Raw genomic sequence first — 25164 nt, 5'->3', positions numbered from 1 at the left:
AGGGATTATTATTAGGCTCTGTGTGGAGTAAGGAAACTTGCCCAAGGTTTCGCCCTCTGCCTGGAATTGAACTCAGGTCTCTCACTTGCAAAGCGAGTGCTCTAACCACTGAGTACAGGACTCCACAATATAATAAAGCTGAGGACCTGAGGCGCAAAATTAGATGTTCCAACTACAAATAACACAGAAAATAGGTAAGGCAGCTGTACAAATGCTGCCAGTGTTTATACAATAAAAAAAAACTGCCTGACCTGCTCGTATAAATATTAGCCAACTATTTCACGAGACAAGGAGAACAGGATCTGTGCTTGAAATCAACGTTTACCCTCTGAATTTAAATAATCCTTGCATACAACATATTTCCGAGTTCCATTAAAGAGAGAGAACCCTCGTCAAAGTATTATCTTGCAAATATTTGCCTCTCCTTTCTTTCTCACACACTCTCTCTCACGCACGCTCCCTCTCTCACTGTCGCTCTCTTACGCTCTCCAGGGTTTTTTGTTAGTGTCAGTTTAACTCTGTCGGTAGCACTCTTTTACCTCTGAGTCAGAAGGTTGTGAGTTCAAGCCCAGATCTGCACTTGAGCTCACTGTCCAGTGTGGTAATGTAGGAGGGAGATCTGCTGTGCATTGTCAGAAGTGCCGATGTTTTCAGATGAGAAATTAAACCGAGGTCCTGTTTGCCTGCAGTCATGACACTATTTATAGTAATAATAATCCCTGCATTTGATATAAAGCTTTTCACGTCTTCTAGACGTCTCAAAATGCTTCACAGAATATACTGTAAAGTGAATTGACAGTATATTTGTGGGCGAAACACGGCAGCCAATCTCGCACAGCAGCATCTTAGAAACAGTCGTGGACTGAGTGACCAATTTGTTTTAAAAGAGATTATTACTCCCAGAAAGCGATCCGGTGATTGACTAAAACCAGGTTCCTACTTACTGCTCGGCAAACAACAAGTTCATTCATATAGCGCCCTTCATGCCGGATGGCCTCTCGTAGCACATAAACAGGTGTGTGCAGTAAGCAAACTTGCCTGAGGTTTCACCCTGCCCGGAAATCAAACCCGTGTCCTCTCGCTTGCGAGGTCGAGCGTGCTAAACACTACACTACGGGACTCCACACCACTATATTATGCGATTCCACAATATTTATGCGCATCGGCCCTTGCTGGGTAATGCAGAGGAATTAACATTATTTACCTTCGTATTGGGTGTTTACCTGGTCATCTGTTATTGCACTGAAGAGCAGATATTGTGACACAGGCTCACAGGTTTGAAAGACTGAAAGAAATACAGAGAGTAAACTGATTTTATTTGCCATACAGTATAAAAACTGTTAGCTGCACGGATTAGTGAAGTATCAAAGTGAGATCGTTGACAGCTAATGTGCTCGTTTAAATAGCTCAGCCCTTTGTCAGCAGCAGCCGTCCGTAGGTTGAAAGTGCTTTCTGCAACGCAGTAAAATGCTTTGTTCTTCTCACAGCTTTTTTAATCTTCCATACCATCATAGGGAATTTACATTTCTGTGACTCCTCCAACACAGAACCACCACCCACCCCACCCTCCCATCCTACCTACAAGGCGGTGGTCCCGATCGGAGTCTGGTGATGAGAGGCTGCATCCGTGAAATTTTTTTTGTGTGGGGGGTCAGCCGGGTGTCTGACACATGCAGAAACCCATCACCGTGCCTACGAGTATCCAAAACTGTTAAGTGCAGTGACTGTATTTTGTAGGTAAAGCTATATCTGTATGTGAGATCACCACACATATATTCAGTGCTTGTTTTTTATTCCTTTTAATTTAGATTTATAGCGTCACTTTGATCTGAACGGACATAGACAGGTGTAAAAAGCAGTGTTTTACATTGTAAAGATTTGGCTTAGTGCTTGTGGAGTTTCAGGAGTTATTCTCGTGTTTCAGAGCTAGTCTTTTGTGTCTCTTTCTGCTCAGTGAGACCTACATCCACTGTGACACACTGAGACCTACATCCACTGTGACACACTGAGACTTGCGTCCACTGTGACAAGAAAATGGGAAAAAAATACATCATGGGAAGGCAATTTTGCTCTAAATTTAATCTGTAATGTCCTCAGCCTTTAAACTATTTCCAATTATCACTTCATTGATCTAACTGAGAACTTACTTTAGTAATTGAATCAAAGAGTTAGATTAGTAATTAACAATTGAGCCAGTTTAGTAACCAAATCAACAGTTAGCTTAGTAATCAAATCAATAAGTTAGTTTAGTTATTGAATCTGTCAGTCCGTTCAATGAGATAGGTTAGTAAGCAGCAGGAATAGTGTCATACACTCCAGGCTTAGATTGAACAGTGCATTGAATGGAACTAGAAACCCTTTAGAACCCCTCACCTCTGACCAGTGTGCGAATTCAATGGAAAATTAAAAGGATAGATGTAATCCAAAGCCCCATTTAAGCTGGAACTTGACTCTTCTCACTCAACTGCTTGGGCCTCCTCAAGACCAACCCCCAGGTTTTTTATCCGAGGCTCAGCCCAGTCCCAAAGTGATGGTAAATTTGGGTTATTTGGAGCCTTGGGGTTGAGAAAATAAACAAATGTAAGAAATCCTCCATTAGCTTGTGGTGAGTGCCCCCAAGTGAATTTAAGATATTGCAAATGGCAGATTTCATTCATGGTGGTTGTGGATTTGAATAACAGGCTATCTTGGGATTTAAGTTTGGAATAATAATAATCCTTGCATTTGATATAGCGCCTTATCACATCATCAGGACATCTCAAAGCGATTCACAGAATATACTGTAAAGTGAATTGACCGTATATTTTGTGGGAGAAACACTACAGCCAATTGCGCACAGCAGTGTGTTGCCTAGTGTCTTTGCATTTGTCCAGGACAGATGATGTACTAAAGGTAGATCCCAAGATTTCTTAACTTTGACGACTCGACTCAAAAAAAAACCCCTTCACCAACACTGACCATTATCATCCAAGCTTTGGCATTCTGACTATTAACCAAAGAGTTGACCCTCTGGTTTGTCAGGGTTGCCTCGCCAGGCAACATCTCTGGAATCAGGTCTACAGCCATTATGCCGGGTAATGATTCTCTCACGGGGACTATTTTTACTGGGAAACACTTTTGAAAACCCATTAGGGTGTCTCAGTCACCTTCCCACTCATATACAGGGTGAATATTACACCTTACTCAGAGGTCTGTATGAGATGTTCAAAACTGCATGTCATGTTTGCGTTTACACATGTCAACTTGGTGACAAAAACATTCACGGATGGGACGAAAGGCATCTCCTGTAATAGCTGCGCACTCAAGACGAATGCTCTTAAAAAAAAAAAGTAATTAATAATTAGAACTTCTGATTCACCCTGTGGAATAAACCAACTGCAATCTTTCCCTCAAGAGCCATGCTCTGGTGATTTTGAAGACATCTCAGGGTATCTGGCCTGTGAACTGCAGTAAGTTCCAAATCTTGTGGTAAAATATGAAACCCATCCTTTTGGATTCCGACTGCAACGCAAGGTCGTGTCTCAAGAGCGCTTGACAGTGGCGAAGCAGGAAGCCGAGCCGGTGGTAAGCCCAGTCGAAGAGGAAAGTCTTCGAGCGGGACCTTAAAATGGGGAATCAGGGGGCAAGACAGGGGGATTGAGGGGGAGTGTTCCAGTGTTTCGGGGCATAGTGGCTGAAAGCGTGACCACTGATGGTGACACGGAGGCCACGAGGGACAAGCAATCAGAGTCCATCTACCCTCCCCGATTTGATATTTTTAAATATCCCTGGAAATGAGTCCTTCCACCCTTTCCGCTGTGATTACTGACACCAAATTGACACTGACATGAAGTCAGTCCCTCGCTTCACATCCTCACCCAATTTACTTTTTCCCCTTTTAATGCCTTCTGCAATGAAACAAGAGAAAGTCAAGGAGCCTCGATCTTTACCAGGAATATTCACATCTTTATTACACACCACGAGCTCACGACTCCCAAAAGCCAGTGGCGTTTTAATAGCAAATCACATTTCCCAAGCAAAAAAAATAATAATAACCATATAAAACAAATCGATTGCAATTTACTTCATTCAAATACATTTTTGGGGAGTATCCGGGGAATAAATATGGTCGCAACAAATACCACAGTACTTCTAAAGACCTGCAGTCACCTTCAGCGCTTAAAGGAAAAACGTTAGTACAGACAGCATTGGTATCTATTTGAAGATTTTAACTTTTTTTTTGCAAACATAGATCTCAGTAGACCAGACCCAGTCCACTTTACTAACTAGATAAAATCTGGTGAACGGTAACCTGGTACCCACTTTAACCCCCCCTCCCAAATCCCTCCCATAAAACCCATTAGATGTAGATAACTGTATAGCTGTAGATGCCCGAGGAAGGAACTACATGACCCATTGCGCAAACGGTTAGCCGAATAGGGCCACTTTCACAGCACTTAGGACAATACAAGGGATCACCTTTGTTAACACACCCCCACCCTCCCCAACCGACCAAACAGATATGTCCTGGGCAGTACTGTGCTAAAGTGATCGCAAGAGCCACTTAGGCTCTTTATCTTCTCCTTGTGGGACCAACAAAAGCCTACCTTATCGTGTAGGCTGGAAAGGATAGAATCAAATCAATAAGTCAATTGGAGAGGAAGGGAGGGGAAAGGAAGCAAGCATGTGGTACTTTACACACATTGTGAAGCCAGACCATCCAGGGAAAAGCCGGCAGGAATTCGAAAGGAAGTGTCCAGCGACCCTGGCATTTTGACTTTAACGAGATCTCTTTATATACAGGTACGTTTTGGGGGAGATTTCCTAAGAAGTGTTCACTTGGTGACAAGCCACATTGAGCGTGGAATTTACAAACTATCGGGTGTGGATATGGACCCGCTTCGGTGCTGCACACGACGACAAAAGAAGTATCTTTAGTCCAGATCACCGGAATGTAACGGCTTGTACTGCAAAATGTTACAACTGTCCAAATCTGAATTGCATCTCAGAGTTTTAAGGAATGAATAAAATCAAACTATTCCAGAACAATTTAGTTTAATTTAATGGCTCGAATGCCGTAGAGGTTGGACACACTTGGCTGCTGATCTATTGATATTTAAGGAAACTGTTTGTTGGGTAAAGCAACACTACACATCAATGTTTATCGGTGAGACTTCTCATCCCCTCCTAAAATTATTTTATGTTTGGGTTTCACTTGTTTTCGCTACATTGCTCACCACAACATTAAGCACAGTGGTCCAAGCTTCCCTCCAGAACAGCATGGGCAACTGATGGGGCTGAACCATGTCTTAAGGATGTAGTGGCAGTTTATGATGATGATGAAACCCCGTAGGGAATACTGATCTACTCTGTCAGTGTGCTTTGGATTGGTAGGTAGCTGGTGACAGAATCTCAGCAACGGAGAAATCATAAGAGCTTTGGAACTGGTCACAAAGGGGTTAAGTGACACTGATCTCTTTAAATACTGTAGCAATCTTTTCCGTACACGTTTATAATCAAAAGTCTCTTTGCAAAAGGTATGGTTACAAAAAAAAAACTCACTACATTTAGCAAAATAAGTCAAATAGATCACACCGAGTGATCGAACCAGTTCAAAATGTCAAAAGCCGTGAAGCATGGGAGCAGGGCGGAGGAACATTAACTCAAACGCTCGTACAATGAGCGAAAATCCAGAGTAAGTTTCAATGTGTGTGGTTTTTGATATCACTGAATAAGCAGCTTGAACAATGACACTGAGGTTCCAGTATTCATCCAGCTTCCCATTCAGGAGTTGGGGACTAAACATCAACCACTTCAAAGAAACCCTGAGTAACTAATGGGGAATCCTGCCTGCAAGGGGTTGTGTGTCACAGCCAACTTACAGAACCCCTCAATCTACTTCCAGTGCTTTGGGGATCCTTTGAATCGGCTATCTTTGTTCCTCCAGCTATCAGCACAATTACCAGTTAGCAACCTGAGCTGCTCGTCTTATACCCAGTGTCAAATTGTCGCTGTTTAGACCCAATAACGATAATGCGGGTAAATGCAAATTAGGAAAAGGTAGTGGAGGTACTGCAGGGAGTACGGAAGTGACAGCCTCACTACGAACATAACCCACCCACCCCCCCCCTTCACTAAAAAAATTAAAAAGTCAAATTAAAATAGTTGCTAAAAAATAGAATATTTCGGGAGATACTGTTAGATTTTCCGTCTCTTGATACTGATTGTTTTTAGGGAGTTCTTAGGGTGATCTCCATCACTGCGCACCCTTCCAATGGGGGTGAGTGAAGGAGAGAGAGAAAAAGAGAAAGGGTGTCCTTATTCTAAAATAAGCTGCTTGCAGGAAGGGAGCAAAACTGGGTTCTGACGTGCTTTCCCGTGATTCAAAACAGACTGCGGAACAGGAAGATAAACCCGCTCGTTGCTGCTGAAATGGGAACGGGTCTTATAAGCTGCAGAGTTGGTTTCAGTAAAGAATTAGATCGAAGAGTCACTGGGTCACCAAAGATCATTGGCTAATTTGCTAGTCCTGGTGAAGACAAAATCGCAGTTCAAATTTGACAAGGAAATAATCCTGTCACTGAGCACCAACATAAAATGCTGGGTAATGAACACAAGTCTGTAATGTGGGGCTATTTTATACTTTGTATTGCTACATTTACCCCCCAAAAAGGTGTAAAGTGCAATGGCCTGAGAGCCTTCAAAAGGCAACTGGAATCTGCTCACCCAGAGTGACAATAAATCAGCCAGTTTCTAGGGCTCTTTGGAAATACTGCATCTGCCCAGAAGTTGCACTTAGCTTTAACACACAGTTGTTGAACATGCTGAGTTTGGACTAATCAACCATGGCCTTCCTTCAGGACTTGCACACAGTAGAAGAATGGATGATTGCATCCAATGATGCATTAACAAAATGGCAGCCACTACAACATGCGGATATGTCTGCGGGTTCGACTAATCCAGTTTTTCAATACGAAATGCAAGGGTACACTTGTTCCAATGGGTGTTTGTACAGTCTCAATATGTGTGACGAACTATTTACTCCTGTAAAATTCTACTTAACTCAAAAGAGGAATAAAGTCAAAATTGCCACAGCAGCTGGACATTAGCTTCTGATTTGACTAGACGTCCTGCATCAACTTTTATTAGATGGTATAATGCGGAGAAACCCAGTGTACGATCCTCGCAACCAGATAAGAAAATCCTTGTCAAGACCACTTAAGCCAGACTCATCTCCAGTTACAGACACAAACACTTTTTGTGTATAAATACAGAGAAACGTGTACAAATAGGTTTGGATTCTCCCGCATTCCCCCCTTCCCCCTCCCCCCAATATAAAACAGTAAATACAAGAGTCTGAAATCTCTCCAATACAAGAGATGGAGAAGTCCTTCTATCATTTTCCTCCAAAACAAAAACAAAATCTGCCCTTCTCCCCCACCCTTGCAGCCTACACAGATATCCGCTAATGTTCAATGACACCTGATTGCGCTACTGCACCGTCGGACTTCTTTCTGCAGGACAGGAAGGTTGCATTGTGTTCCAGTGAGGTCACCGCTATTCCAACGTCACCACGTCCACTGCCTGCCCTTCCACAGTCACCCCAGTCGTTTGGATATCTGTCATCCGAGTGGTGACGGGAGCCATTGCAACCTGCACGGGCCTGTTACCCTGGGCCAGGCTTGTCACAACTGTCTGGTACATACTCACTGGGATCTGAACCAAACCTAGCGACAAAGGAAAGAAAAGGGACAGTCAGGTTAATTACACTGTACATATTCACCTGCAAAATACACAGTAACTACACTTATAGTATATCCCACAAAGAGCTATGAAACGTCCTCTCGATATGAATGAAAGGCACTGTATCAAATGTAACTATTTCATACAGCTATACTGTGTATATAATAACTATAAGTATAACTGTGTAATATAGTTATTATTACTATATTACACAGCTATACTAATTTTCAGTTGAACTCTCCCAGTATCAGTGTCGACATGTTTGGTCAGGTGAGACAAGACAGGCTGTTCTTCCGGGGTCATTCTCCAGGAAAAAGGCTAGAGAACGGTGGAAGTATACAATCCCACCAACCTACTCACTTCCCAAACAAAATTTATGTTCCCTCCCATAGATAATTCAGGAAATGGGGAAGAGACTGATAGGAATTGGACCATCCGCTTTGAGACTTTGCACCCTGCCTCAAGCATGTTATTGCTTTTACGAGACCAATAATAAAAGAATGAAAGCGCTTATAAAGAGGATGGGAGCGACAGGCTCAGAAGGGCCTTGTGCAGAACAGAATGCAGGCTGAAAAGTTCTGGAATGATCTGGAGCTTGGGGGAGTGAGCGGGACATTGGAAGAGTCAAGTTTTCAGGTGACAAAGTTGAGGTTGATTCAGTTGGGTTGGAGTCAAGGCTGCCGCAGAGCTATATGCAACTATTGTTGGAGTTTGGAGGGATCTTTTGTGTTTATTTGTAAAGGAGGTTAATACTGGTAGTTTGGTAGCATTGAAAGGGAGGGTAGCATTGGAATTTTTTTTCGCTATGCTACCAGACTCCTGCACCCCAAAAATAAATATCCTAAAAGAAAGCAAAACATTCCCATCTACACGCCAGGCGCATTTCTATGGCAACAGCACCTTAAAACGTGAATTTAAAAGATTAACCATTTAACTCTGCAAAGCCAACTTGCAGTTTCATTCCCTCTGTGGCTGAGTCAGGTCTGCCAGGCTTACTTTTGCCACGTTTTTAATTCATTTCGAAAGATTCAGAGAGCTTAGCTGTCTGAATGATTTAGCAAGGTAAGGCTAATCCTGCTGGTTATACAACTGATGATTAATTTGTGTAAGTCCTGTAAACAGGGTTTTGGTGCTCTGTCTGGGACCAACTTCTAATTAAGTTAATCTTGACATCTTGGTCCTAACAAGAGTTGACAAGGCTTCCAATTCCGTGACCCACCCCCTCCTCAACATAAATCAAAGTGTTAACGTCGGTTAGTGGCATCTATTCTTCAGATCTTCCTCACGAGGAATAAGACTCATTGAAATGTAAAATTTCACCCACAAAATATACAGTCAATTCACTTTACAGCATATTCTGTGAAGAACTTTGAGACGTCTCGAAGATGTGATAAGGCGCTACATCAAATGCAAGGATTATTGTTATTATTAAAATAAGGGGCTATCCCCATGGCTAGGTACGTAAAGACATTGTGTGAAATCAGCTAGTCCAGGACAGTCCCAGGTTCAGTTGAATTGTACCCGTGTATCTTAAGGTAAGTAAAGAAAATCAGTGAAAAAAATAAAACAACACTTTGGTGTATAGATTGAGTGGAGCAAATATTCCTCATGACGTGTTGATTGCTGTATTGCCAAGGCCCATCGAGAGAAGCAGCAGGAATGTGTTCTGCAGAAAACAGCAGCCAACATTCAAGTGGAGATGTGGGATAGTCCACATCATGGAGTACTTGGGAACCTTAGGACACTGCTGTGTGCGATTGACTGCTGCGTTTCACCCACAAAATATACTTTACAGTATGCGTGATAAGGTGCGATATCAAATGCAAGGATTATTATTATGTATTATTGGGAATCATTTGAAAATACACAGTCATTACACTTCACAGTAAAATCCCATTTTTAAGACATCTCGAAACATGATAAAAATGCAAGGATTAATTATTTGCGATAGTATTATAGCATCTTTACAGAATCTCACGGGTTCATTGTTCTATCTCCCATTTTTTTGCGTCCTTCACATTAATGACTTTCTCCGCTCCCTATTCTATCCACTCCATGATACTCTTCACTCTTGATGATGTTTCCACTTTAACAATTGTCTTCACTGAGAAGGAGCAATCTGAAGGGTTGATGAATGTAAAACTCCAGCGAATTTCACAGTGATTTCACAGTGAATCACAAAACCATGATCTCCTCCAGGCTCTTTGGTGGAGTAATGATTATTTTGGCTCTTTCAATTCCTCAAAAGATAGTTTCTTCAATTCTGCCTAATTATAACTAGCAGCTACCATTGATTACCTTCATCAACTATTGACATTCTTGCCCTACAGTTCTCCTGTGATCTCATGTAACTAGTTATTTCACATTTTCTCCCTAAAGCCTCTTTCCTGCAAGATTTATTCTTCCACATAATCCTTAACTCTCTATAGAGCTCAAGATTTGAATGGCGCTCAATAAATGGAATCTTGTTGTTGTTGTTGTTGTTGCTTCCCATATCTTGGAAAATTTTTGTTGCATTTTATTGCACTCCTGGACTGAATACTTGAAAATGTATAATTATAATAATAATAATCCTTGCATTTGATATATTGTCTTATTACACCAAGAGGTCTTATCACAACGCCTCTTCAGGGGTTCCTTTCCTTTAGTTGACACCCTTATAAAATGCTCTCAAAGCTTCAAAGTGAACATTTTCAGTCTGTCAGTGTGAAGAGTTTGATAAGAATAATAATCCTTGCATTTGATATAGCGCCTTATCGCGTCGTTGAGACATCTCAAAGCGCTTCACGGAATGTACTGTAAAGTAGACTGACTATTTTGTGGGCAAAACGCTTTGAAGTGTCTGATAAGAAAGCTGCAAATACTATAGTTAGTATTTGTGTGGTTTGATTGCAAACACAATATTTCAGCCTCTGGCAATTTCAATCAAATAAAAATAGATGCATGGGAAGAAGGGTTTGTCTCTTACACTGACTTTCACACAGAAGAAAATATTCCAGGTTGGAACATTGAACATTATAGTGGGGCAGTCGCTCAATTGCCAAGGAATCTTTTCTTTATTGTGTCTGCACTTAAGCTCATTACTTCATTCACCAGACTGGCTTGGACACAGTTCCTTTTTTTTATGTATAAATGACTCGCCTATTTAACATTACTCAACAGCAAAGTCTCTTCAGGCATCACTGGACTTTTCGAATCACATCAGGGATTGGAGAATCATTAGCTGGGAGGGGCACTTGGTATTCCAAGATTCATTAGAAATAGGAAAGTAGATTTTAATCACACTACAAGTGACCCACTTTAGATTTTCCTGTTTCTTTCCCTCAATTGCTGCCCCACCTTATACAATCTCTTAAAGCTTCACAGTGAATAATCCACTTTGAACTATTGCCTGTCCAGACAAGGTAACCAACAATATGGGCAAATGGGGTGACTATTAAAAGAATAATCAACTACATAAAGTTGGGAAATGTGGCTCTGGGTTTTAAAAATAACCAACATTGTGAACAGTTGATAAAGAGAGACCTTGCTAAGTGAGTATCCCCATCTTCTCCTCCTTCCTAACCACAAGGAGGTAATTTCAAATATCATTTACTACAGGAAGATCTATAGAACTATTCTAGAGCACTCTTTAACTGGTCAACCCCACATTTCCCCACCTGCTCCTGATGGGGACATGATTCATCTCTGCTATGCTCGTTATCATTAACATCTTCCTTCCTCTCCTACCATCGTCCCTAATTCTTCGGATGCAGACCCAGATCGCTAACATGTTATGCACAGAGATTATACAGCAGCACCCAAAGGATTATTCCACAAGACATCTTGTTCCAACATAATATGGGTTATGTACAAAACATGGTGTCCCATAGCCTAATGGTTCGCGCGTCTGTTTCGGAAACAGGAGTACCCGGGTTCAATTCCGGGGCTGGGCAGAATCTTATGCAAGTTTCCTTCCTCCACTGTTTATCTAGCAGTAAGTAGGAACCCGGTTGTTAGTCGATTGGTGGATCACTTTCCGGGGGTAACAATTCCTTCCCAAAAAATTTTAAATAATAATAATTTGGTCACTCAATCCATGACTGTTTGTGGGACACTGCTGTGTGCAATTGGCTGCGGAGTTTCGCCCCCACAAAAAAATTCAGTCAATTCATTTTACAATATACTCAGTGAAATGCTTAGGATTTTAACCCCCAATGCAGTTAGAGACTAAAGTGCTACTTTCTACAAGATGGCAGGCCTGCAGGCTAATTGCTGGGGAGAATCTCTCAGACGTCTGTGCTCTTAAAGCTCCTTATCCTCCATCTCAAATTGTGAGGAGCCTGCAGTAGATTACCAGGCAGCTCAGTCTGTGCACTCCTTGGCTATAGTAATTATTCTTCTGCTAATTGCTGCATCCGACTTCTTTTCCCAGTGAAATCTGTTTCCCTGGAAAAAAAACATGTCTCTCCTTGGAGATAGATGGATTAATATTAATTAGAAAATAAAATCCAACTAATACGACTGGCATAATTCCTATTACCCTGCTCCACAAGAGGTTCAATTCTTTTTACTTTTGTTAATAAAATGGTCACGACAGATAATATCTCCAGGCCTGCACCCTACAGTGTATTAATGGATTTGAAGACTTTGCGTCTCCATTGAGCTTTTAATAATAATCCTTGCATTTGATACAGTGCCTTATCGCATCGTTGAGATGTCTCAAAGCGCTTGACAGAACATATTGGAAAGGTAATTGACAGCGCATTCTGTGGGCAAAACGCGGCAGCCAATTTCACACAGCAGTGTCCCACAAACAATCGTAGACTGAGTGATCACATTTTTAAAAAAAAGAAAACATTTTTGGAGGGATTATTACCCCCAGAAAGCAATCCGCCAATCAATTAACAACCCATAAGTTCCTACTTACTGCTAGGTAAACAGAGGTGTGTGGCGGGCGGAAACTTGCCCAAGGTTTTGTCCCTGCCCGGGAATGTATACACAGCAAACAGTTGTGGATTGAGTGACCAATGTATCATTTATTTTTGAAGGGATTATTACCCCCGGAAAGTAATCCGCCAATCGACTAAAATTAAAATTTGACGGACAAGCCGCAGAACCTTTCTGTAGGAGATGTAATGAGTATGAGGAAGATATGGTCTTAAGGAAGAATTGTTCAAAGCCTGTGGAAGGAACAAGATCTGCTGGTGAATGGCATATTCCTTTTTCATGCCTTGTGGATTCTTAACATTGTCGAGATACTGCTATTATATCCCAGAAAATGTTAAAATAATTAAAAACTTATACGAATCATAAAAACTCACATTCTTNAAAAAAACATAAAAGTTAATGTAAAAAAATCTTTGGGAGAGTCTTTTACACACAGTATATATAAAGTATATATACAGTCAGTATTCAGTAACATAGCATAAAAGTATCTAAATCAGAATCCAAGCTCCATCTTTCTGTCAAGGCTTGTAACATAATACTACACTGGAATAAAGTTCTACACTGGCGGTGCTAATCCTCATGGAGTAGTTGTGTTTGAACTATTTCATTAAATATACTTCCATACCATTAAAAGACCATGAATGATGTGATCCGTTTAGACCAGACGTTAACAATGTTGGGGCAGGAAGGACACTGAAATAATTTAGCTTCACTCCTCAGACCTAGAAAACACACTACAGTTGTGAGAGGGTGGAAACTTTGCAGCTGCAGAAGATCTCCCTGGTGTCTGACAACAAACTGACTAAATTTATCAAACCATTGGTAGGCAGAATTCGCCCTTATGATAATTCTAGCATTTGATAATGTACAGGGTGTCCACAAAGACCTGTTACCCCCATTTTTTTTTTCTACAGTGCACTGACCAACAGCTGAAACATATGAAAGAATGATAATTGTATTTAGAAATAGGTAAGTGTATTGAGTACAAGTGTTTAACTGTATTTAGGCATCCAGAAGATCGATGTGTGTGAACGCCATCATTTTCATGGCCGATAATGATCCGTCATCATGTTTAGTGCGATATCTTCCCTAACATGGATGGAGTGAGGAGGTGAAATGTATCTCTGACAGCTTGTTTCAGCTTCTCCGTAACCTCATATAGCTGTTTTGTAACAGGGGGTTAAAGAGGACTTTGTGGACACCCTGTACATTTTTGACCTTGTACATGTCAATAATCCACATTTTTTCACAATATCTGACTAACATACAATGATTGCTGAGTGAACTTTCTGTGTTGGAAGGAATCAATCATTCAATACCCTAAGCCAGGCAGGCCCACAACACTGATGAAGATTGACCAGCCTATCTGGGTCCCATACCCACATGTTCAGAAGGGGTGAGATTCTTCCCAACCAGTTTTTAATTCTGCAACTCCAAATAGGAAGGAAGGTCCTCAGTGCTTTAAATATATAATCATAATCCTTGTATTTAATACAGGACCTTATCACGCCATTGAGGTTTCTCAAAGTGCATCACAGAATATACTGTAAAGTGAATTGATTGTGTTTTTTGCGCCAGCCAATTGCGCACAGAGCAAACAGTTGTTAATTGAGTGACCAAATTGTTATTATTTTGATTGATTTATTTTGCAGGGATTATTATGCCCGGTAAGTAATCTGCCAATCGACTGACAATGGGGTTCCTACTTCCTGCTAGGCGAACATGTGTGTGGAGTAAGGAAACATGCCTAAGAATTCACCCTGCCCAACAATTGAATCTGGGTCCTCTTGGTTTCGAGGCGAGCACTCTAACCAATATGTTACAGGACTCTGCCTTCTACTGGTAAACCTAATGATTTTAGCTGATTTAATTCCAACAGGATCCTAATAGACACCTTGTGGTCCCTAGTCCTTTGGCTTTTGTCATCCTGCATCCATGATCTGTGGACATAGGCAAATTGTGTGTTTTCCACCATCCCCAAAGCAAAGATTACACATTGTCCTTCCATTGTCAAAATCACTAAACTATGTACCAATAGATATTGAGAGTCCTGCATCATGTTAGTCTGTCTACATACCCAGCACCAAGAGCTAGAGCAGGCCAGTGACAAATGCACTTACAAGTCTGCTTAGATTTTAAAATTGTCATGAAAACATTTAACCAAAGTTTAAAAAAGGACAGCCTTTCCCACCCAGTAACGAACCTTGGCTCCAGTTCATTACGCACAATGGCCTTCTGGAATTCTCTGTGCACGGAACTGTAGCAGGCAGGTAAGAGGTCTCTACGGGAAGATACGGAGATATAAAAATGATGCAGTCCAAATAGATTGAGTGTTCTGCTGCGAACAGGTCAATAATTACAAAAAAAAAGTACCCCTCGCACCCCCCTCCACACACCACACTCCCCTTAACAAACGTCACCCTGATAGCCGATTAAATACACACACACACACGCACACCTAGCATTAACTGCTTTGCAAATGGATCACTGCTGCTGGCTGCTCCCATACTCCCTTGGAGCCTCCAAAATTACTCAAATGCACTGAGCAACCTGGCCTTAGAGCCCACAAAGCTTGCTTGGCCTTCTCTGTGACAAACGGCATCTGCTTTGAACAAAAAGGCAACTGTTGCTGGTGATTTCATTCTACTTCCACTGAGCTGAGGAGAAATAAAAGGGGGGGGGGGAAAGGGCATGGTGGGGGCTTTCTAGCTGAGTGATTGCGCTGTGGGACAATGGGGCGATTTACTCTACAGCTCCTCTCCTGATTACAGGCTGAAGATTACTGCAGTCACATGAGCTGCTTAGAACAAGGCAAGCTGTCAGTAGCTAGTAAGGTCAGTGAGAGCTTCCTGCACAAAGCTTGGAGTTTGGTGGTTGGAAGGGGGGGGGAGGGGGGAATGGAGAGAGGGAGAGACGGAAAGAGACAGGAGAGAAAGGGAGTGCATTCCCCAAACCGTGCAGTCCTTAATCTTTCCAACACTGACCCATTTCTTGTTAAGAAAACGTCACATTATCACTCTGCACTGAAATTATTTTATTAGTGCTGTCATTAACGCGCTCGATTAAAATCATTGCAAATGTTATTTTGCCTTCCCGTCAGCCCACCGCAACCCAGCACAGTCCTGATCAGCATGTTATTAAACGTAACGTACAGTGCTATACTGTACTCAATACCCTGGTCAGCATTTCAACACAAAACAGCACTGGAGGTGGGTCTATGACTACTCAGCTACTCAACGGATCAAATGCACTGATTTAAAAATGTAACACTATCAAGTTGGGACTTGCTCCAAGTGACATCAGCTCACCAAGCGAGGCACTAAGCTGACATTGAAGTAGGAAGAGGACTCTTTATGGTGGCTCAATGCAGGTCATACATAGTCGCGCCTGTTTGAAGTTCGAATGAAAGAAATTTACAGCTGAGAAGGTGGGGCTGTGTAAAGGACCTCAAGATTGACAAACTCTGCCGTGATTTGTAAATTATCAGCCTCTCATAGCTCTAAAGCTACCACTTCAATAGGGGTCGCCTAGTTTTGAGACCTCATATTCTAGGCTAATACTGCAGTGCAGCACTGAGGGAGCATTGCACGAGTAGTTGAGTTTCCGTCTATCTGTTCAGGTAGTATTAAAAATCCCAAAGAGAGGAAGGAGCGAGTTTCTCCCCATGTTTTGGCCAATAATCCTCCAGATTGGTTATTTATCGTGACGATGTGTACAATATCGTGGACCCAAATGGCTGTTCCGTTCACCTACAAAAACAATAACTCTTGACGGCAATTACCCATGAAGTCTTGGAGATGTGGCCATGATAAGGTGCTCTCATAAGATGTCACCTAGGATTGGCTCCAAGGTGACATGTTTGGCAATGAAATATTCAAATTGAGCGAGCCCTTTGTGGCCGTCTTGGTAAACCGGTTCCTGAGACAGGGGGGTCCGCAGTATTCCAGGCCACTGCTGATGGCAGCACGGCAGCAATTGGAAGGGCAGACCAGTCACTGGGGTCAGGGACTCTTCCCATTAACCTGCAAGCCCAAACCCTAATGGGTAGGGAGGTCCTAGCTGGACAAGCAGCAGGAAAACTTGCCAGACAGTGCTTTTAATGGCAAGCTATGTGATTTTAGCTGATTAGACTCCAGCAGTACCCCACACGAATTTCCATATATAGGTAGGATGCATGGAACACTTGATTTGGTTTGGATACGGGTGATGGGTTTCCACACGTGTCAGACATCCGGCTGAGCAAAACAAAAGGTGCTATAAAAATGCAAGTTCTTTCAATACTAAACACACGATACAATTTCCATATTGTGGTTCTCAACTTTTCTTCCTGATTGTGATGAGGAGACTATTGGAGGAAGCAGTTCCTCCATCTGTTGTTGGTCACTGATTCAGGTGACGGTGCTAACGCAAGCTAATCTCCCCCCCCACCCACCCCTCTCGTTCTTAATGAGCTTTGTAAATTCTGATGTCATTGCGTTTTAAGAGTCTTAAGCAAATAGCAGCCAGACACCCATTTAGTCTGTGGTGACATCACCGGCTAATCCCAATCCCTGGGATTCCGAGACTCTGTCCAGCCCGAATTAGCTGTCAGCAACCTTCACAGGATTATTACTGAACACTCGGACAGAATTGGTGGATCATAATAAATGTAACTCCATCTCCTGAGGTTACTATTTATTAGGATCCACCATCAGGAACTTGTGCTACTACTTATTTCCAAATTCAGCTGGAGTCTCTTTTCTGAAAATAAAACATTTTATTATATTCTAAAGCACAAATACAATGGCATTCAGAATGTATCCCTCTGCACAGTAAGACTTTCTTTCCACTTGTCAGGCACATTAGAACTACTGTGAAATCCTGGGAAAATACATGAAGCCAATTGGGCACAGCAGTGTCCCACAAACGGTCGTGGATTGAGTGACCAAAGTATTATTTTTTTTAATGAATTAACTTATTTTTTGAGGGGATTATTACTGACAGAAATCCGACAATCAACTAACAACTGGGTTCCTACTTACTGCTAGAAAAACAGAGGCGTGTGAAGGAAGGACACTTGCCTAAGGTTTCGCCCCGCCCGGGAATCAAACCCGAGTCCTCTCACTTGCGAGGCGAGTGCTCTAACCAATGTTCTATAGGACTCCAATTTGATTATCTGAGTCTGTATCAGTCTCTACTAAAAAACGGTAGTTTCTATAGCAATGTGCTAAATATAAAAATCCCCCAAATGAGATTAAATTACGATACATGCTTTCAACCATCCATTGAAGCACAGCTCCGAGTTGAGTCCACTCGGTTTAAATAAACATGCAAAGTAATCTCTCACAGAAATGACTAGTTCCCGCTCAAGGACTGGTCACTGTTGACGCCTGTAGACCATCCCACTTTCAGTGCTGTCTACTTGAGGAACTCATCTCTCCTCACCCAAAAGTGGGCAATAAAGAAGAAAAATGTTTATAAAGTAAAACCCTGAGCTCATACAAACGTGCAGGTTCAGAAATGAACTCAAAGGTACACGTGTGGAAACGAGTGTACATAAATTAATGCACGCAAATGAGCTCAAGCATGCACATGCAGATATGAGCTCAAACAAACATATGCACCCCAAAGCTCTGGAACTCCCTCCCGCAATCCCTCCGCCTTGCCCCCTTCCTCCCCACTTTCAAATCCTGCCTAAAGACCTTCCTTGTTGCTCATGCTTACGGTCACCTCCCCCTCCCTCACGCTCTGGCTCGGGGTCAGACTCCGCCAATGTCAAGTGCTCTGGGACGCTACCCCGCGTGAAGGCCACTATATAAATGCAAGTTGTTGTTGTATATACAGAAATAAGTTCAAAATAGTGTTGCACTGAAATAGTGTCATATCCAGTGCTTGTCTGCACTTTACCTCAGATTGCAATGAAAGAGCCAGGACATAAACAAGTGCGTGACAGACCACTAAAGGCAATTTGTAATGGGATGTTTTAGCAGAATGTTGCGTTAGCTGATTTCAGAACAGCAGGTCTGTCCTGAGCAATATTAATCCTCCTCCTCCCCCACCCCCCCTCCCCCCGCCCTGAATAGAACAAGAATTTGGAGCGTGCCCAATGCTTGAATTTTCATTATGAGATTCTTCCTCATGCATACACATGACCGTGCATTTTGAGAAGTGAATTGTGTGTTATGTTTACTGTCACAGCAACCTTTGCCCCAAAGTCATCCTCCTTAGCCCCCACACTCACTCCAACGTACATCACCCTGTTCCATCTGAAAGGCTCCAGCAGTAAGCAGGCCAAAAATACCTAACCACTTCTTACATATAAGACCTTTTAATCAGCTTTACGTTTCGAATACACATACACTCTGGCAGCCATTCCCCTAATTCACCGAACGTGGTAGACAGGCTGCCTTGCCTGGCAGGGCCGGGCAGGATAGTCTGCGACAGATGTTGTTCTGCTTAGTCTATTGACCGATAATGGACTGCATCAAAGCTCTTTACTGCAGCTCAAGAGGCCACATGCCTTAGAGAGGTGACTATTTTTAGAAAGGGTGTGTGTGTGTGTGAGTGTGTATGTGTGTGTTTGTATGTGTGGTGAGGGGTCAGGAGAGACACAGAAGAATGACTACTTCTTTCCCTATTAAAACAGTTTCTCTAATTACTCATGATAGTATAATATTTGGTACTATTATCCCACTTGGACATGTATCATTCACACTAAAATATGGAGACTGCAGAAGGTGATACATACAACAACAACAAATTACATTTGTAAAGTGCCTTTCGGGAGGACGTCCCAAAGTGCTGGGCACTCAAGGTTTTGCACCTGAGCTGTGGGTTGGGATCAGGAGGGGAGAAGGGCAGGGAGGATGGGTGTAGGAGGATGACCGAAGGCGTGGTTGAAGAGAAGGGTCTTGAGATGGGCCTTGAAGGAGGTAAGGGAAGGGGCCTATTCCATAAATACCTATTAATATCCTAAATTCATACCCCCTAAATCTGACCAATAATATCAATTAAAAAAAAGCCTAAATGCTCCCACAATGGATGTTGTAAAGGATTCCATTGAGAATCCTGCCCAAACTATTTGTAAATTGCAGGGTTGATTAAAAAGTGCAGATTACAGCAATGATCCCGCTTAACTGAAGTTAAAACAAATAAATAATAATAATAAACCTTCCATTTGATATAGCGGCTCATGTTGAGACGTCTCAAAGCGCTTTATAGAATATATTGTAAAATGGAGTGACTGTGTATTTTGTGGCTGATGGAAACGGGAGCCAATTGTACACAGCAGCGTCCCACAATTAGTCGTGTTTGTGGAAAGTCTTTCCTGCATCCCAGTTCCAATGGAATTGTTTTCCTAAATCCATGTAAGTCCGGCACTTCCAAGTTAAAAGCCAGTCACGTCTCAGACATCCTCAAACTTGGGAGTTGTGCCAGTGCTAGCCGCAGCACGAAGGAACGTCAAAATATGGTGCTTAGGGTAGCATTGTGCAGCATGCGATCTATTATTCATCGAGCTTCCAAACCAGGCTCAAGACCAGAAGATTCTGTGTTTGAATCCTAGTGGGTTAATTCATTCCTTCAGCCTTTCAAGGTCAATAAAATGAGCAGCAGGTCTAAAAATATCCACTTTGATGGGTAGTAACTGGGATGACGCTGTGGCCGACCTAATCTAGGAGGACAAACAATTATCCAAGGCGGCTGACCATCTTGTAGGGTTTATTAATAAGAATTAGAGGTGTGAACATGTCCCCAGCCTTGTGAACTAGAGCTTACTGAGTGGGATCCGAGCCAGACAAGTACTATGCTATGTGATCGCCTTTGAAAAACATATCTCACAATGTTCCTGATCAATCGCAACATCAGAGACCATTGTAGGTCGCAAGAACTAGAGTAAACCCAAGATTCCTCAAATAAAAAAAGGCTGTAATGTTCGTCAGCAACTTGACCTTGATCACATCTCCTCCCCTCTTTCTCACCTTACCCTAATATCTTTTCTCAGAAAGGATAGAGTAAAACTAGAGACGGTCTGGATCAAGCCTTTCCGCTTGAGGAAAGGCAAGCAATCTTCCAAAAACAAAAACAATAATAAAAATTGGTCATTTTCAATCCATGACTGTTTGTGGGACATTGCTGTGTGCAATTGGCTGCCGTTCGCCCACAAATATACAGTCAATTCACTTTACAGTATATTCTGTGAAGCGCTTTGGGACGTCCTCCCGACGTGAAAAGCGCTATATCAAATGCAAGGATTATTATTATTAATATTATTATCATCATCAACTGGAAGCAGCATTATCGCAAACAGTGTCACTGAGGCAGGGAGTGTTATTGGCACCTGTTTTCGGGACTACCATTTGAGCAAAATATGTGTCATCTCATGCTCTTGGAATCCTATAATCAATGGGTTCTCAAAAGATGATGCACACCTGTGTTAACAGGAGAATATAATGCTCCTAATGCTTTCCGGAATTAGGTAAGCAGGATGCATCCCTCTAGGGAGAGAGTGCCCATTCCATTCTAACAATCTATCTCTGGGATTTCCATGTGTAGGTGGTTTGGTTTGGCTACTCTTAAGGATGTTGATGGGTTTCTGCAGGTATCAAACACTATGCTGACCAAAAAAAGAGAGTATGGGTAGACTTTAAAAACTCCTACATGCCCTAAAACTTTTGACGGTCTCTTGATGTCTCTTTACTCTCTGTTCACAGCCACTTGGCGTTTCTGATTCTCCAGTCTTCACTCAGTAGGGTTTGTTCATTAAATATTACAGATCAAAACCGGATACACACAAGGCAGACTGTGTACTGATGGGAATTTTATGAATGAGATTCATCTTGCATTATTATGATTGCCATAAAATTTTGATAACTTATGATCATCAAATATTAATTTAGCAAATGCTGTAGGCACCAGCTTATTACCCGAAATTGATTAAATTGTTGGAGCCCAGGAAGTTGGGGTTGTGGGGGGGGGGTTGGTACCTAATGTTTGCTCATCCAAATATTTTAAATCATTTACAGTGTCTTTCCTGTTTGTTCAAACAATATTATGAATTCTGATAATGCCCCATACATTTCTTCGAAAAGAGATGATAAAATGTCAGCTTGGCAGGTGCAATAAAAATGTCAATTGATGGATACAGGGTTTGTCCCTTGGAACAGATATGGAAAAATACTTTTAAGGGTAAAATACCAAAAGACGCCAAAGAAATTGAATTGTAACATAATTTGATGAAGTACCTTATCACGTCATTGAGACATCCCAAAGTGCTTCACAAAATATACTGCAAAGTGAATTGACTGTATAGTTTGCGGGCGAAACGCAGCAGCCAATTGCGCACAGCAACGTCCCACAAACAGTCATGGGTTGGGTGACCAAATTATTATTGTTTTAAATTTTTATTGAAGGGATTATTGCCTCTGGAAAGTGATTCACCAATGGACTTAACAACTGGGTTCCTACTTACTACTAGGTAAACAGAGGCATGTGGAGTAAGGAAACTTGCCTAAGGTCTCGCCCTGCCCAATTTAGGAAAGAGAATACAGTTTGCACTCTTGATCACTATCACAATCTCAGCTGTAAGGCGAATTTACATTGACATGGTATGAAGATTGAACTTGGCTGTAATGGCACCCATGATAGAACATCCCACTGTCACTCAATATCAAGACTCGCACATGAGCACTGACCACTTTGTAGGGTGGGGGGGGGGGGAATTGGTGACCAGAAATAAAAGAGTTAAATGGCCTTCAGATAAGGAAGTGGGAGGTGGGATTGGGAAAATATTGATGGAAGAGAAAATAGGGTGCAAATGGAACAGTTGCATGACTCAAGACAAGAGATAAGGCTTATACACGTACAAATTAAACTGTCAGCTCAGTGCTAAATTCTTGTATTTGCAGCAATAAAAAAGGAAAGAAGAATAGAATCGAAATTCAAACCAGTGTGCATTGTTGATGTGTTAAACATTGGTCAGACCCTAATCTGGAATAATGGATGCACCTAATCTTTGGTTGGATATTATTGCCCTTTAATAATAAATAATCATTATCCTTGCATTGATATAGCGCCTTATCACACTGCTGAAATGCCTCAAAGCACTTCACAGGATTTCACAGTGAAAGTGTAGTGACTGTATATTTGTAGATGAACACAGAAGCCAATTTGTGCACAGCAATGTTCCACAAACAGCCATAAAGTGAATGATCGATTTTACCCGGGAGATTATTGGCCAGGGCAATTCAACTCCCACACATTGTCAGGTTTAGAAACTCTGATCGGGACACACTATTTCAACGTCAATATATGTTGAGATTCCATTGTTCCACTAACGATAAGACTCACTGAAATATGTAAACCGTGTGCAAATGCAGCTCTATTATGTGCTTTGTGAAAGCAATGGGCAAAAACATCTGCACAGATGATATTATTTGCCTGTAAATTGATCTGCACAGACGTTTGCACATTGTTTTCACAAAGCGCACAGAATATAGCTGCATCTACACCTGGCACATAATAGACCCGACTCTTTAAACATTGCTATAAAACGCACATTAAAAAAAAACAGGAGGTACGTACATACAGTAACTATTCACTACCAGCGAGTAATCAGTAACTTCTAGTTCGGAACAAATATTAAAGGGCGGGAGAGGCTCTTACCATTAGCGTCCTGGACACCAGTTAGTGCTCCTACAGCAGCCGCTGTCTCTCCCGACAGAACAATCTGCCCTCCGCCCTGCAGGGTGGCTTCTGCAAGAGTGGCTACAGCGTGGGCGGCAGCCTCACTACAGCAAGGAAAAAAACAAGACGCATTCATCAGACGCTTCATAAAACGCAATCCCAAATTACACAGAACTTACGGCACGGAAACAGGCCACTCAGCCCAACCAGTCCGTGCTGGTGTTATACTCCACCCAAGTTTTCACCACCGCCCCCCATTCACCTCAGAAATGTCGGTGACAATCAATTAGACCACACAAGGTATTTTCTATATCACTGTATATTAATGGTAGCCATCATATAAAGCTAATATCACCATGTGCTCATTTTGATCCAATATCATTGAAAATATCATTCACTGATGCCCCCCGATGGACAATACGCAGCATTGCTCGTCATAAAGTACCATGATTTGCCTTCCAATGTCTGGATTGGGGATCAGTAATGCTCTGAAAATGTGAATAAGCACAAAGAAATAACTTGATATAAATGATTCGTCTTCCTTTCACAGTTTGCTTCTACGTCTTCCACTGCAGCACCATCAGAGATACTGCTAAGTCTTCAAATCACCACGGAAGTTGAGTACAGCAAAAACTATTTGCCCTTCCCCTTGGGCTGGTGGGAGATGGCCATGCTTATTTTATGCATTTGTTTAAATACTTTTTTTTTTTTTAAATTGCATTCCTGGAGCAGGGAGTAAGTACATCAATTTTGTGTCCAGGTGTAGCAGTAAAACAAACTAATAGGGCGGCCTCCAGCTTCCGATTAAGACCTGTCACAGCAGAGGGTAAAACAAGATGAGAATGGATACTGGAAGCATGAAAGATACTCATCGCACCAGCTCCATCTCGACCATATTTTCTCCAAGCACTTAATAAACTAAGTGAAGCCTCGTTTCACCCAGCCTTCCCTTCCGCCTGCAATCTGCAAACTTTCTAAAAACTCCTATCTGATGTGACAAAATCCTACTTCTCAACTCATATTGTTTTCTTTCCTACTCTTATCAACATTGCCATTATCTGCACTGTGGGGCTTGATGCTTTGCCTTCTACAATTTGCATTTATATAGCACTCTCGCACGCAGGGTAGCGTCCCAGAACGTGCAAGATGCCGAGCCTGGGGGAGGTGAACGCAGGCATGGTCGAAGAGGAAGGTCTTCACAAGTGCGGCCTGAAGATGGGGAAGGAAGGGGCCAAGGCGGAGGGATTGAAGGAGAGTATTCCAGAGTTTCAGGGCCTAGTGGCTGCACCTGGGTTTCTCAGTTTAAGAAAACAAATCAGCTTAAAGGTCTCAAGCAAGTCTTTTAATTCCCAGTATTACTAGCTATACTGTGTGCATGGGCCAGTGCACCTGTTTCTCATGCCTCAATGCTCAGGTCCTGACAACTCGCACACACACACTCATCTGGTGTTGTGTCATTTAATAACAGTCAAGTCAACAACATGTTTTGGCTCATCCAAAAGTTATTGGCTGATCAGGAACCTATATGTTTTTGTATGAAATGGAACAAAAACGAGTGCCACAGGCAGTGCAGCAACATACAGTGTCAACCTGCGCCAGCATTCCTCAACTTAATTGGACCACATGTTGAGTGAATGAGATGCCAGAATCTGTGCTTTCCCTTCAGTCAGGGCTGGTATATTTATTTACTTATTCATAGGGAGAATTTGGGAAATGGGGGTTGTGACAGTATGTTGTACAATCTACAGACTGTGAAAGAATAAAGTGTTAGAAACTTTATTCTGATCAGCTCAGAGTCTCACTAATGCACTGTGACGGGTGGGAACATAAGAGTGACGCTACCTGAACCTG

General features: G+C 42.1%; 1 protein-coding gene across 2 annotated transcripts in view; it reads right to left on the bottom strand.

Annotated features, from left to right (window-relative positions):
- Nucleotides 1-6852: 6852 nt before the first annotated feature.
- The window catches only part of nrf1 (nuclear respiratory factor 1), a 42737-nt gene continuing 24425 nt past the window's right edge, over nucleotides 6853-25164 (bottom strand). Inside the window, exons 10-12 of one of the 2 annotated variants that reach the window (XM_042335502.1) lie at nucleotides 23293-23417; nucleotides 14855-14932; nucleotides 6853-7706 (exon numbers count right to left, since the gene is read on the bottom strand). In XM_042335502.1, coding sequence (XP_042191436.1) covers nucleotides 7537-7706; nucleotides 14855-14932; nucleotides 23293-23417 — 373 coding nt within the window. In that variant the 3' untranslated portion in view covers nucleotides 6853-7536. The remainder of the gene's footprint in view (nucleotides 7707-14854; nucleotides 14933-23292; nucleotides 23418-25164) is intronic. The other variant, XM_042335503.1, reaches the window with a different exon arrangement.

The sequence above is a fragment of the Callorhinchus milii genome, unplaced genomic scaffold, assembly GCF_018977255.1.
Source record: "Callorhinchus milii isolate IMCB2004 unplaced genomic scaffold, IMCB_Cmil_1.0 Scaffold5, whole genome shotgun sequence".
NCBI classification, from domain to species: Eukaryota; Metazoa; Chordata; class Chondrichthyes; order Chimaeriformes; family Callorhinchidae; genus Callorhinchus; species Callorhinchus milii.
This window is presented reverse-complemented; position numbering and strand designations above follow the sequence as displayed.